General features: G+C 37.5%; 1 protein-coding gene across 9 annotated transcripts in view; it reads left to right on the top strand.

Annotated features, from left to right (window-relative positions):
* FMNL2 (formin like 2) overlaps positions 1 to 10882 on the top strand; it is a 569063-nt gene extending 558181 nt beyond the window's left edge. For 2 of the 9 annotated variants that reach the window (XM_078681739.1, XM_078681734.1), the window contains 3 exons: positions 2898 to 3018; positions 7561 to 7654; positions 8701 to 10882. In XM_078681739.1, the coding sequence (XP_078537865.1) occupies positions 2898 to 3018; positions 7561 to 7654; position 8701 (216 nt within the window). In that variant the 3' untranslated portion in view covers positions 8702 to 10882. Of the gene's footprint in view, positions 1 to 2897; positions 3019 to 5589; positions 5716 to 7560; positions 7655 to 8700 lie in introns of all 9 variants that reach the window. The other 7 variants (XM_078681740.1, XM_078681738.1, XR_013608767.1 and 4 more) reach the window with 6 other exon arrangements.
* The last annotated feature ends 2739 nt before the right edge of the window (positions 10883 to 13621 follow it).

The raw sequence follows: 13621 nt of genomic DNA, 5'->3' as shown, positions 1-13621 counted from the left end.
GATATTAAATACAAGTGTGGGCACAGAAGAGAATGTGCTAAGAATGGACGCACATTTAGAGACAAGAGTGGCCAGTAGAAACCTGTCCATCTTGCCATCTGGTGCTGCTACTATTACATATGAACTGATTGTTTCTGTGCTAGGCGCCTTTGTGTCGCTTATGAAAATAATAAGAAATCAAGCTGAGGATTTGTTTAACGCTAGGTATTCCTGTCATTAACACTCTCCTTTTCTCTGTTTATTACACACTGGCTTCACAATGTAGCACATCTCACAGGTCATATTGTATGCCACCTAACTAAAAGCACACACAGCACTCTTTGGAAATTGCAGACTTGCTAACTTCTATTATTCCTGCACTTACTCGGTGTCCTATACTTTGATGTGCTATATCATCATGGCTTTGTAAAAGTGCACCCTGTGGAACAACATAGCCCTCCCAGTCAAGGTACCAATGACAAAACTAAATGAGTAGCCACTTTAACAGGGCAGTCAATGTCACATCTATTAATAAAACTGAAACTACAGCGTGGAAGAGACTTCCACTCAGAGTTAAAAAAATGTCTGCCACCTTGACATGGATATCATTTTAGACCATTGTTAGGCCCTGTTAATGAGTTCTCAGTCAGCTGTCTGGGGTGTACGTAGATACTGTACAAGATGTGAAGTCTAAAAGTTGAAAGGTAGCAATAAAAAATAGCAGCATTAGCTGATAGTGACTTACAATAGTGCCATAAGACAAGTGACTTTAAAACAATCTCCAAATAATATAGGCAATCCTCTGGCTCATAGATTCAATGTGATGTACATTCATGCAACAGCATAAACAAACCCCACAAATGTCTGGCGCCTACCTTCACACACAGATGTTACAGGAGAACCCGTAACTTTGACATAATATTTATGAGTGAGGCAATTTTCAAATTTTGGGGGTCTTGGTATGCTTTTGAGGGCAGGAGCTGCCAAAAGTCTGGTCCAGATAGATCATTTCAAAGTTACTGTTAAGTTTTTTTTCTTCTTAAATCCACTTCGCCTCAGTCCCCCTTCCAGACAATAAGCATTTCTTGTTCAATCCTCTTTGGAAGGACCAGGGCCTGATTCACAAAAGTAACTTACAGTTTTGATATGTTTACACTTTGGAGTAAGTTTACTACTTTCGATATTCATAAACACCCAAATGTAGATAGACTACAAATTTGTAAGTTACATGTCTCCACCCATAAGTACTGAAATTAGATTACTCTTGTGTGAGTGGGTGATGTCACTCCCTATAGCCCTCCTGACCCTCTAAACCACTCCCTGACCGTTCCTAAACCCCTCATACGTCTCCTCCCTAATTCCATCCCCTTTTGTTGGAAGACTGCCCATTCTTAAAGCCACTCCCCTGTGTTCCTCCTACATTCACTACTAAAACCTATAGTCACGTGTGTGGAGACCTCACAGTCTGGTTGGGGAACTATGCAAACATAAGTATAGATAATGCGGAGGGGTAAAACTGTGCACATAGTTTGTGAATTGCAATTGGTAGTATGTTTTGTAGTGCCAAACGTACTACTAAGGGGAGATTTTGATTCAGGTCTTCGGTCTCTCCGAGGAATCCAGAAGTGAAGCAACAGAAGAGCTATAGATGGATTCATGGATCTTAGACATCTCTAACCAAAATGTCAGACCATGGAGAATAATCGCCAATGCCATACACGCAAGCTGCAGTTTGTAGGGGATTTAATAAGGAGCGATGCCCTCAAAGTAGGAATAGTTATGACTAAAAGAGAAAACTACATTTCACAGAAAGGAGATCCACAAACAAAATACATCAGGATCCTAAGGCATGGAAAAATACCAACCTATCGTGTAACATAGGATTCTCAGACAGAGGCAAAGTATATAAATGGAGATATTTTCAGTATAATTTGTGACCCTGTTAACAGACGGAGGTTAAGAGGATTATAGAGATTTTCTTGCTATTTCAGCGCAGATGGTGCTGTGACCGAATGCCCGGACCTCGCACCATACCCAGTATTCATAGTAACCTTAATGCTAAAATTTATAGACACAAATACAGTACCCTAAGAGTCACTGAAAATGATAATTTGATCATCACTAGGGCTAGGGTGCCTCTGGAGCCCAGATTAGCCTCAGCAATATTCAAATAAAACTGATGACATTCTGTTGCATGAGAGGTTGTGGAGTAACGGCTAGAGTTGCCGACTTTGGGGCTGCGGAACCAGGTACGGATCTCTACGTCGGTTCAACATCCTGTGATTATGGACAAATCACTTAATCTCCCCATGTCTACCAAACATTAATGTGTCCTTGTGTAAGGTAACTGGTGCTCATTTAAAGCACTGCAATATCTTCGGGTCAAGTTTGTGAAATATAAAAAAAACTGCAACAAAAATAGCTATGCTAATTACATTGATGCAATCCCTCCTTACCATCTGTACTTCGTAAAGGTTAAGAAGAGAAATATTTCTTGCATCCATGAGAAATCTTGTTGAAATGTAATGAAACCGAGCTGTGACCTAAACAGTGGCGACACATATATGCTTGTAAGAGCAGAGAAAAAATGCATGTAGACCAACAGTGAGGGTCTCTTTCTAGTTATGGTATATCATCTAGAATAGATTACCCCACTGAAATGTCCTGAGCCTGGTCAGGTTCCACATATGAAAGGAGTGGTACCAGAAAGTGGGATTTCAAATTCCTTTAACACTTCATTGACATGAATTGATGTTGTATTGTACTGTCAACATTTCCTTCATTCAATTTAAACTGTCCAAATATTTCAAGAAATTACTTAACTATCCTGCATTGCACAGATGGGCCATGCTATAGAATACCTGGTTCTATTGATTATTTTATCCTGCCTAATTTAGCTCTTTTTTTTTCCATTTCAGTCTCCTCATAAAACGAAAAGGCAGCAGCAAGAATTAATCTCAGAGTTGCGAAGGCGGCAAGTCAAGGACAGCAGACATGTCTATGAGGGAAAAGATGGTGCTATTGAAGACATCATAACTGGTAAATAAAGTTTACTTCTGTGTGTTAGTGAACAAGATGGCACCTAAGACATCCTGGCCTTGTTGAGTTGTCTGGTACCGAACGAGCACATTCTGGGTAAGGGCTTTATAGGAACTGTTCAATGATTTTATTAAAGGGCACTAATGCATTAAAACTGCACTACAAATATTCATTAGTTGCACAACACTGAAAACCGTTTGCACAACATTACTCATAATATATTTTAAAAGAGCAACACAAAAAAAGTTGTCTGCTCTTCTAGCACAGAACCCTTTCAATACTCTCTGCAGAACCTTTAGCGACATGACGTGGGGGCAGGGTGACATACCTTTTAAAGCCCCCACACTCCTTTTCACCAGGCTCACAGATGCAGTGCCCCTACATACACAGGCTACACAGACACCCATAGAGCGCTCTTGTTATGGAATGCATTTCCCCATTCCGTAAATGATTAGGGAGATGTTTATTTGACATAATTACATCATCCGCCCACCGCTAGTAATTAGCTCCAGGTGCATGAACTTCAGCCACATTCTAATGAGAGGTTCTCCATCGGTGTAGCCTAATATATGCACCCTCTTATCTGGAACATGATATCTCGTTCATGGAAATAGCACACTTTAATGATGGCTTGAAAACCAGTTCTAAGTTGAATAGCTTTATTTAAAAAAAACTTTGTTTACATTTTTGGAATTGGGCCTCATGATATGTTGATGTGCTTTCCATTGGTACTTGGCTACTTCAAATCTACATGGGATTGTTACCACCCTTAATCCCGACACTTATGTCATTGGAGAACTCTGACCAAAATTACATTCCCTTCGATTGCAAACACAACATTTTTGTGTAGCCGGTTTGCTCATATGCACATAGCGGACAGGCATGGGTGCACTGCAAAAATGCTTTATTTGCGACACACTATATTTTTTCAAATTACATTTTCTTTTAATGGTACGGCAGTTTATTGATTTTATAGTCTGAACATGCAAAATACTTCAAAACACATGGACAACACGTTTAAAGTGCTATACAATAGAACAAATAATGTTCCTTTGGACAGTTGGTATTTTATGCACCGAGTGTATGCCCCTTGAATATGCTTTACTCTTTCTTTGTTTTAATACACATGGGGCCCGACTAGCAGATATGTTGCTATGCTTTACACATATTTCACTCATGACTTACTCCTTCTAGGAGAAAGTGATGAGTATGCCGAACTAACACCTGCTCACAGAAAAATCTTTATGAATCACACCTTTGATGTTTTAGCAGCTATACCAGGACGTTAAGTGATGAATGCTATATTAGAAGTCTGAAGGGGAAAAGTAAACGCTGCACTGCATTATGCATGTAATGCTCACCACTCATTGGAAGCTTTGCTGAATTATCTCATCAACTTGCCAGTAACATTTGAAATCTTTTTTTATTTAGAGTAGACTAATAAGTAACTTTATCCAGGGCCCATTCAGAAAGGTTAAATCCTTATGAGACATAACTTGAAACTTTTATTTTAAGCATAATTATGTATAACATATAACAGACTAATGCTTTTCACTTGTTGGCATTAGATAATCTTGTGTTGCAATCATGGTGGCTTTAAATATATTCTAATGAATTATGTAATGGGTGGATCAATATAGACACTGAAGTTTGTATTCCTGTAGAGTAGCACATCTAGGAACATGACACCCATAGTCATATCAGAATCAACTAATCTTTTGGTTCTCATTGTATATCATGAAAGAAATTTGTACACCGATGTGTACACCTTTAACACATTATTTTTAAAATCAATGCATAAAGAATGATAATTATACTAGTGTGGTAATAATATTCCACTTTTATTTCTTGGCAACATTTCCGAAGGACCAGTTTTGCACAGAACCCTCTCTCTGGTATGTTTGGAGAGAGGCACTCAGTAACACTTAACCTTCTTGAGTTTCAAGAAATCATTGATAACTGGTGACAAAAGATTTCAGAACGGTTTGGACTGTGTGTATATTTTTGTAAATTTCTTATATGCAGAATATCAGGGCTGAGATGCTTAAAAGACGCATTTAAAAATTTTTGAATTCTACAAATATGAATTGTGAATGTTTTCTTCATTATGTAACTCATTTATAGTTGAGAATTCTAATTATGTAGCCAAAGTCTAAATTACCTCAAATAACTTTGGAATGAAACAATTATGTTTGTGTATATTTAGTTTTAGACTTACCACACAAAATAAAAAAGATGGTTTAAAAATGCGGGTGTCTTAGTTAATAAAATGTGTTTTGTAATTCAATACCCATTTGGATCCATCCACATAACAACTATTAATGAGATATACCTGGCTACAGTTGTGTAGTACATAAACAGAAAGGCAATTTGATTAGAAAGTACTTTACATATTTCCAAATTGATTAATAGTTCCAACATCAGCCACAGGTTTCTGTTGTGCAAGGCACTAAAGATGTTTAAAGCCAGTCCAGGATGTCATTTACTGAGCACTAACAGTATACTAATGCTATAGATCTCTGCTTCTTACTGTATTCTGTTTGTCTTGTTTGGCTGTTATTTTCCATGCAGTGCTGAAGACAGTGCCCTTTACAGCTCGAACAGCCAAGCGTGGCTCACGATTTTTCTGCGATCCTGTTCTCACTGAGGAATTCCATTACTAAAATATTACACTTTCACACCAGATGTTCTTAAAAGGTTGCTATAGGTTTTGAAATATTTCTCCATTGTGTGTGGATAACAAACAGGGCCCATGGATTTGATTGGATAGTAATGCCTGCTGTCCACTTGGAGTTGTATTACATTGGTCTGGTCATCTCATTGCATGTTGTGATTTTCTCTCAACTTTGTTTTCCTTATCAACCTTCTGCATGAGACATTTGGCCATTCCTACATTTTAGGGGTACAGTAAATCTTTGTACAAGATGGCATAGAACTTCAGGTGCTGAGGTCACAGACTACCACAATATATGCTGAGAAATTATTACATGTCGACCATTATTGTTAAGTGAATAGGGGCAACAGTTATGCAGTGGTTGGCATATATGTGACAGTTCACTTGGCCATTCTATGCCACCTTGACTGTGCACTAAAAATAGATTGCTATTTCTGTGGATAGCCCATGCATGAGTAATCCAGGTTTACATTTTGGAAATGTGTATGAAATGCATGGTGAAAACACCCACCTGGTGGGCTTTCAGTACATGGGCTTTACCTTTTCTTTTCCCCTGCACAAGTAATCACTCATTTCCCCCTTGTCTGGGTGACTGAAAATCCACTTACTTTTCAAGATTTTAACTGCATATTGCATGTCTACATGTGCATGCAAGATTCAAATAGATACTCCATATTTAGTTATCGTATTCGGTTTCATCTGCACCTTATTGGGTTTCCAGTTCCATGTCAAAGTGAATTAAATATTGGTTAAATCATTGCATCATAGATACTTACATTAAAAGATTAGTAAACCTATTGACTGATTATGCTTACTTAGTTATTAAAAGATTCAGTGCATAATCTCTAAAGGCCCTCATGACATGTGGCCTAGCTCCAATTCTTGCAATCGGTGATAAAGCACCAGGCATTCTTACGGCCGGTGGTATTGGTAATACCAGGGTATTTTAAATCAATCCCCTCTAAGTGCATATGGAATGGGGCACAGCATGTGGAATCGAAGGCTACTGCACTGATTTTCATATGTAATTCCAAAATTGGGGGCTTTTTTCAAGGAACAAAATCCTCCTGGTATAAACTGAGATTATTTCACAGAAAACACCTCATGTGGTATTACCAATGGAGTTTAATACCATTTTAGCTACAATCTCATGTTTCCTACCCAAAACCGGTCATCTAATGACTTATGAGGGGATGGGGTTAGCGTATTCAGTTTATAGGAAAGCACTCTGTCTGATAAAATGGGTTACTCACTAATGTTTGGGTAAGGGAAAATAGTTAGCTGTGTAATTAATACGCGTGGATCAAAATTAATGGTCTGATTTACCTTGCTGCAACACATCATGTAGTAAGATGTTGAGTTATGTTTTACCTATTTGGTGAAGGAGCCAAAAATAGATTACTTTTCAGTCAGTAAAATTATTTGAGATGGTAAAAATTGCCCTGGAACTGGATAACAACTTAAACCATTTTAACCCAAAAAGAATGCCAATACTGTTGCCTTAGGTAAAGAAACACAAATTTACAAAGACAACAGTGTTTTTATTTGATCTTTGATAACCATATTTAGGAATGCTTCTTTATTTTATATCATGAAAAAATGCTGAATAATCTTTCTATTTAATTGCTGTATTAATGATCTTTCTGGAGCCAACCTTCAAAGCAGCTTGCGACTTTGTTAGTGGATGAACAGGGTGGCCATCTTGTCCTTTCTTTTCTGTCTAACCTTCTCTTAAAGTCTTGACCTCTGCTCCATCTTGCTCTACTGGCTAACATGCCTTTCGGGATCGCAAAACACTGAGTTACGTTTCTCTTCATTTCCATCCCGTTTTTTTATTTAACCATCATTTTGTGTTTTCTCCTGTTTAGCCTTAAAGAAGAATAATATCACTAAATTTCCAAATGTTCACTCGAGGGTAAGGATTTCTTCTAGCACACCGGTGGTGGAGGATACACAGAGCTGGCAAGCATCACTTTTTACTTAGCTTCCTCCTCTCTCAGTATGCCAGATCAGTTGCAGCTACTATAGCTAAAAGTAATACTGGTGAAGGATCTGAAATACATCACTTGGAAAATGCTTAAAATGCACATTTCCTGTATGAATAACTCATAACCTTGTAAAGGTATTATGAAGAGATGCCCTGCTATTTTGCCAAACCTCTAATTAATAATACAGTATCGATTTGACTTTACAAATTAGTAGGATGTCGGGATCTATAGGTAAATGCACCTTTACTGCTGGTCCATGTTTGTGTTTGATGGTTTGTTAAAAATAAATGTTGAACGTTTAAGGGCTTGGAAGTTGCCAGATCCTGCTGTTTGCCTTCACGAGTGTGATTTCATGTCAGTGGCTGGTGTTGCTCATGTAAACAGTTGCTTTACGAGAGTGGTAGCGTCAAAGCTAGCTTTTTGACGCTTGTGGTTGCAATTTTTTTCCCCAAGATTCTGTGAGTGATAATGAGTCATGTAGATTTCTTGCGTTCCTTTTCCAAAGTTGCCTCGTAACATTTGCTGTGGCTTCTGACTTTTGAGCAGATGAAAAATCATATTGGACTAGCAATAAAGGGTTGAAGGGCAAAATCACCCAAATTAGATTTATCACACTATTGGTGATCAGGATGGCTTAAAGATGGGCACTAGGAAGATAAGTAATTGTTTTAAAACCTGTAAATGCTAATCCTGAAGACTAAAAACACTATTTAACACAAAGCAGACGCTTTGCTTCAAGATGATTCAATAAAACATAAAGGTTGTAACAGTTCACTGTTAAATATTTTAACAATTTTACAGAAATACCATATATTCAAGATATCACCAGTATTACCTTTATTTTGGGCTCAAATTAAAGGGTGCTAAATAATTTGTATCTGATAAGTCTTTGATTTCAAATACTTTTTGTCTGTTCTTTATTCACAAGCTGCTTTGGTTGGTTGCCAGAAGGACTTTTTCTTGTCTATAGCCAGACTACAGTTGATTCTGCTACTTACTATTTCCTGTTTATCCTTTTAGATCTTCGAAGCCAGCCGTACAGAAGAGCCGATGCGGTGAGACGAAGCGTCCGAAAGCGCTTTGATGATCAGAACTTGCGCTTTTTTAATGGTGCTGAAATGCCCATGTGAGGTAGCGTCCTTTGTGCAGCAGAGGGCTAGCCACGATTGATGATACAGCTTGGGACCTGCATTGTGTGTTACACAGTAACTCCAGCCCTGGATGTGAATGGTTTCCTTTGAATTGCACGATCCCTCAGACATATTGCATAGGAACATAAACACGATGGGCTCTTCACTCAAACATGAAAACCTTTCATCTATAGATAACAAGTGCCTAAAACTGAAATACCTGCTCAAATAAATCAAAGCAATAGGACTTGATTTGACTGGGTATGTTTTTACACCAATACATTCAGTATTTTTAACCAAAATGTAAAATACATGTGTTCTCTTTTTTGTTACATGCAATTCTATTGCTTGGTCTTTAAAGGCCACCAACCATTGGCTTCCGGATATTTTGTAAATAATATAATTCTCATACGCCGAGGACTTGACAAGTTGTCAAATGCACCATCATACCGTCTGCTAAGGAGAGTCAACTGCACTTCATGCTCTGTACATAAGGGCTTGGAGTATGTGTGAAGGAAGCAATTGAAATGACACTGTACCTTTTAACAATACTTAACCCCCAAATGAATTCTAAAATAGGACATTACAGAGTGTAATTCAGTGATCAGATGTTTTAATGTAAATGAAGGGCCAATCTTCGTTGAGGCTGATTATTTTTAATTGCTGATTTGTAATGTTGGAGGAGGTATGAGGGACAGTTAAAGGATGTAAATGCGAAGTCTGCACGGACAAAGATTGTTGTATTTATTCATTCGTACTACATTTTTACCATCTCAGTTTTCAGTATTAGTTTGCCTGTGGACCACTATTGACTTATTAGAGCAGCTATTAGCACAATAATACTGACTCATGCCCTATCCTAATAAGGCTTTGAAATAGCCGTAAGATGACAAGTTCCAACAATGTTGTGCAAGCATTCTACCATAAAAATAAGAAATCACCTTGTGTTTGACAGATAAGGTGAAATGACCTCCAGTTATTTTTGTCTAAAAATGCTCAATTACAATGAACTACAATGTAGTTTGTATGAAGAGTTTTAACATTTCAAAGTGAGTTCATTTGTATATGATGTGAACTCTGTGATATATTTCATGGCTACCTATTCTAAATGAAGATGTAGGTCATTCCAGTCTCTCAGTGGCTTGTTATCCTACTACAGTAGGGCACTGAATCTATTCCAGTCAAAAATTGAACTCTAGCAGCTCAATTTCTATTTTCAGTAGTTACATTCTGCTTGCAACTTGCCTTCTTTGATAGCATTGCACCAATATGTTCATTGTATAATGTATTGTATAGTATTTAACCCCTGAATCTCTTTGCCCATATGTTGTGCTCATGTGAACCACTGGTGGAGGTCCTATTTTCTGTGGATAACGTGTAGTTATATGATAATCTCTTTTTAAATGTACAGATATTTTGCTACAAAATTGGTGCCGCTTTTTATGGTTTTTACACTCCTCTTTAATTCCCACTTTAACCCGTGGGTAATACTGTAAATATTGTTTAAAATGCAATGCCTGTGCTATACAATCTGAATGTTATTTTAACTTATAGTTTTGTTTTTATATTTAACTCAATGAACAGTTTCTGGATCAAACTTAATACTCAGACCTTTGCTTACTTCTATACAAACAATGTACTTTAAAACTGCCGAATTTTACCACATTAACACAAATGTGTACATGCACAAGGGAACATGCCAGTGTTAAGTCTTGCACATTCAGCTTTTAAGAGAAATATACATCTACCTAATTGTTTATTTCACCACAGTCCTTTGTCCTACCAACTGAGCTGTTGAAGGCTCTAATATACATCTACCTAACGTAGTGTAAACTTTATTATTGGTTGTATGACTGAGAGACACCAATGAAAATCACCATTTTAAGAATCAATGTAGAACAAAAATTTATTTTTAATGTACAGAAAGTCTTTAATATCGGCATGTTCTCTCTGATGAATATATTGTAATAAACCTTTTTCTTAGCAATATTAGAAGTGTTTTATAAAAGCAGTTCATGTTACTTTTCTGGTCTGTTCATGTCATATGATCAAATAAACTATTTACACTACTACATTGTTGTACTTTTTGAAGAAGAGTAACTTATTAAACTTTGTTTCGGGAGCTGCTGCTTACAAGTTGTATGTGACATGTTTCCAGAAAACACAGAAACATAAAAAAGTGTGCAACAAAATAGCCGTTTGGCCCCACTCCAGCAGAACAGCATCAATGTCTCAGGTGGGTAAAGTGTTTTTTAAATACATTACTGTCTCTCTGGTCTGCCATTGAATTATTGAGCTTTGCAGATGTAAATTCCACAGATCATTTGTTACATCACAATTTCAGGTTTGAGTATCCTAAATTCTGATGCAGCAATGCATTATATTCAGTGTAGGTATGATAGTTTTACTCACATTCCGCTTCTAAATAGCGTCTGAAAAATATTTTGCTCTGTTTGGAGCGCAACATAATGGAACCGTGCCAGTTTGTAAAAGAAAAAAAGAGCAGTCATGTTCATAATTTAAAAAAATAACCTATCTAGGCAGGAATAATTTATTATTTATTTATTAATTTAACTTATAAAGTGCACTATCACCAAAAAGGCATCCTGGCGCTGATGGCTCAAAATAAGAAAAGGAAATAAATAGTGCGTCGGAGCCGACAGCCAACGAAGTTTTAGGAAACAACCAGGTTTTGAGTCACTGACTTGAAAAGTACTACACAATGTTACTTTGTTACTAGGGGTGGATGAACAAGAGCAGAAGTTTGCAAACTTCACAAAAATTAAAAAGGGCACAGAAATTACATGAAATTTACATAAAAAATTAAGGGAGGTATGTCTGAGAGAAAAAGAAACCCATCTCTTCGCCTATTCCACCAAGAAACAAACAAATCAAAGCAAAAATATCAGTGTTTTTAAAATCTATATTTCCACATAGCGTTAAACCAGGGGGTCTCCAACAAGTACATCAGGAGCTACTAGTATTTCATTAGTAACTCGACGTAGCTCTCAGTGGTGCTGCCAAACTCAATACCTCATTCAGAGAGACTGTGCATATTAAAGAAGGCAGCACTGCTCATCTCAAGTGACAGCCAACCAAACCAATGACAGGGCCTCGTGATAACAATCATACAATCACTGTGTCGGTCTACGGGGTCTGCCGCATAATAATCTGTCTCCTTTCTGAATCTAGCTAAGTCACAAAGAGATTGGACATGTTGTAGGTCCTACTCTATCATTTAGATAATATGTGAAAAGCGGCCCATGAAGGAAAAGGGGCAGCATTAACATGAACAATAACCAGTGCTGACCCACTGCAGTGCTGGACTGCAGGAGCCAGAGTGAAAAGATGTTAGTTAGATGCATATTTATCCCAAAACCTGAGGTGAGCAGGTTATGGATCCAGAACGGAGGCAATTAAAAGCCTAATTTGCATGAATTAATGTATGTGTGCGTGTGTGTGTAAGTGTGCACATTTATGTGTGTGGTTAAGTCCTTTGTGCCAGAGACCGTGTGATTCTTTGGCTGTTACTTCATTAGTTATGTGGAGGCTTTTAATAATAAATGTTTTCCTAGCATTTCTGATGGTAACCTCGTCTGAAATGCGTGGGTGATCACTGATAAACCTGCTTAGGATGTTAATAGTGTCATTACACATATGTGGTCACTATTTTAAATTGATATGATTTGCCAGTAGCTCCTTAAGCAAAAGTAGCTCTCACTAATGAAAAGTTTGGCGACACCTGGTATATACAAATTGGAACCATTCTAATGGTATTTATTTGATTGACGGTTTATGGATGAATCACTGGAATAATGTAATAAGATAAAAAATATGTTACCTTCTAGTTAGAAAACTGGCTGTTATTACATCAACCCTGCATGCTTCATTAATGGTTTTATAAATTACGATGTCAATTAAGGATTCCACTTGATTGGTGGGGATAACATAAATAAAACATTGCCTAAATATAAGCGTGTATGAAACTGTTATCATAGCATCGGCCCTTAATTTGGCAGTGCTTTAACATTTACCAAAGAGAAATGCATTTGTTCTGAAAGTCAGCCACAAAACCAGAGTGCACCCTGCCTTCCCACAGACCTGTAGAACTGTATTTCACCACATGAACAGGTACTGGTTCTGGGTCGGTAGATTATCACTGGGTTCAGAGGGGTGGAGTGGTGAGTAGATTATCATGTGAACATTAAAATGTTTACTAAACGGTATGGCAATGGATTTTTGCCATTTTTGAATTATTTTGTTATTTACAGGATACAGTACCCCAGGGCTTACAAAATTATGATTTTGCAAGTCTCTGAGGTGCCCCATGACTACATAAAGGAACAAGGCTGAAGGTCATGGAACTCCAAGGTGACTTAAATGATCCTTTTAATGTATGGCACATGGTAATTTGAAGAATAAAATCAGAATCTGTAGTGCGAGGGTTCGACACCAAAAAGCATTGTTATTTGTTTAAAAAAAGAGAGAGAAACCCCCAGAACAGACCACACCAGGAAGACTATGGATGCAACCGTCTTTAAGTTGATCAGAGGATAAAAATTTTAGGCATCATCAACTTAAATTGAATTGTGTGCCATGGATCCTAATTCAAGCAAGGACATTGGGCCGTCCATCCCCTGGTTTGGTAGAAAAAAGCCACTAATTGAGGTAGTGTTGCCTTTCAAACCCCTGTGCTCTGTTGGCACTGCATACTGATAGCTACACCCCTAATAATAATTCTCTAATATACTCCTCCAAAACGACATACCAAAACATTTATGGCTCAGGATATTTTTTTAGGTCTCGCCTAG

Source organism: Lissotriton helveticus, chromosome 3_1 (assembly GCF_964261635.1).
Source record: "Lissotriton helveticus chromosome 3_1, aLisHel1.1, whole genome shotgun sequence".
Classification (NCBI taxonomy): domain Eukaryota; kingdom Metazoa; phylum Chordata; class Amphibia; order Caudata; family Salamandridae; genus Lissotriton; species Lissotriton helveticus.
This window is presented reverse-complemented; position numbering and strand designations above follow the sequence as displayed.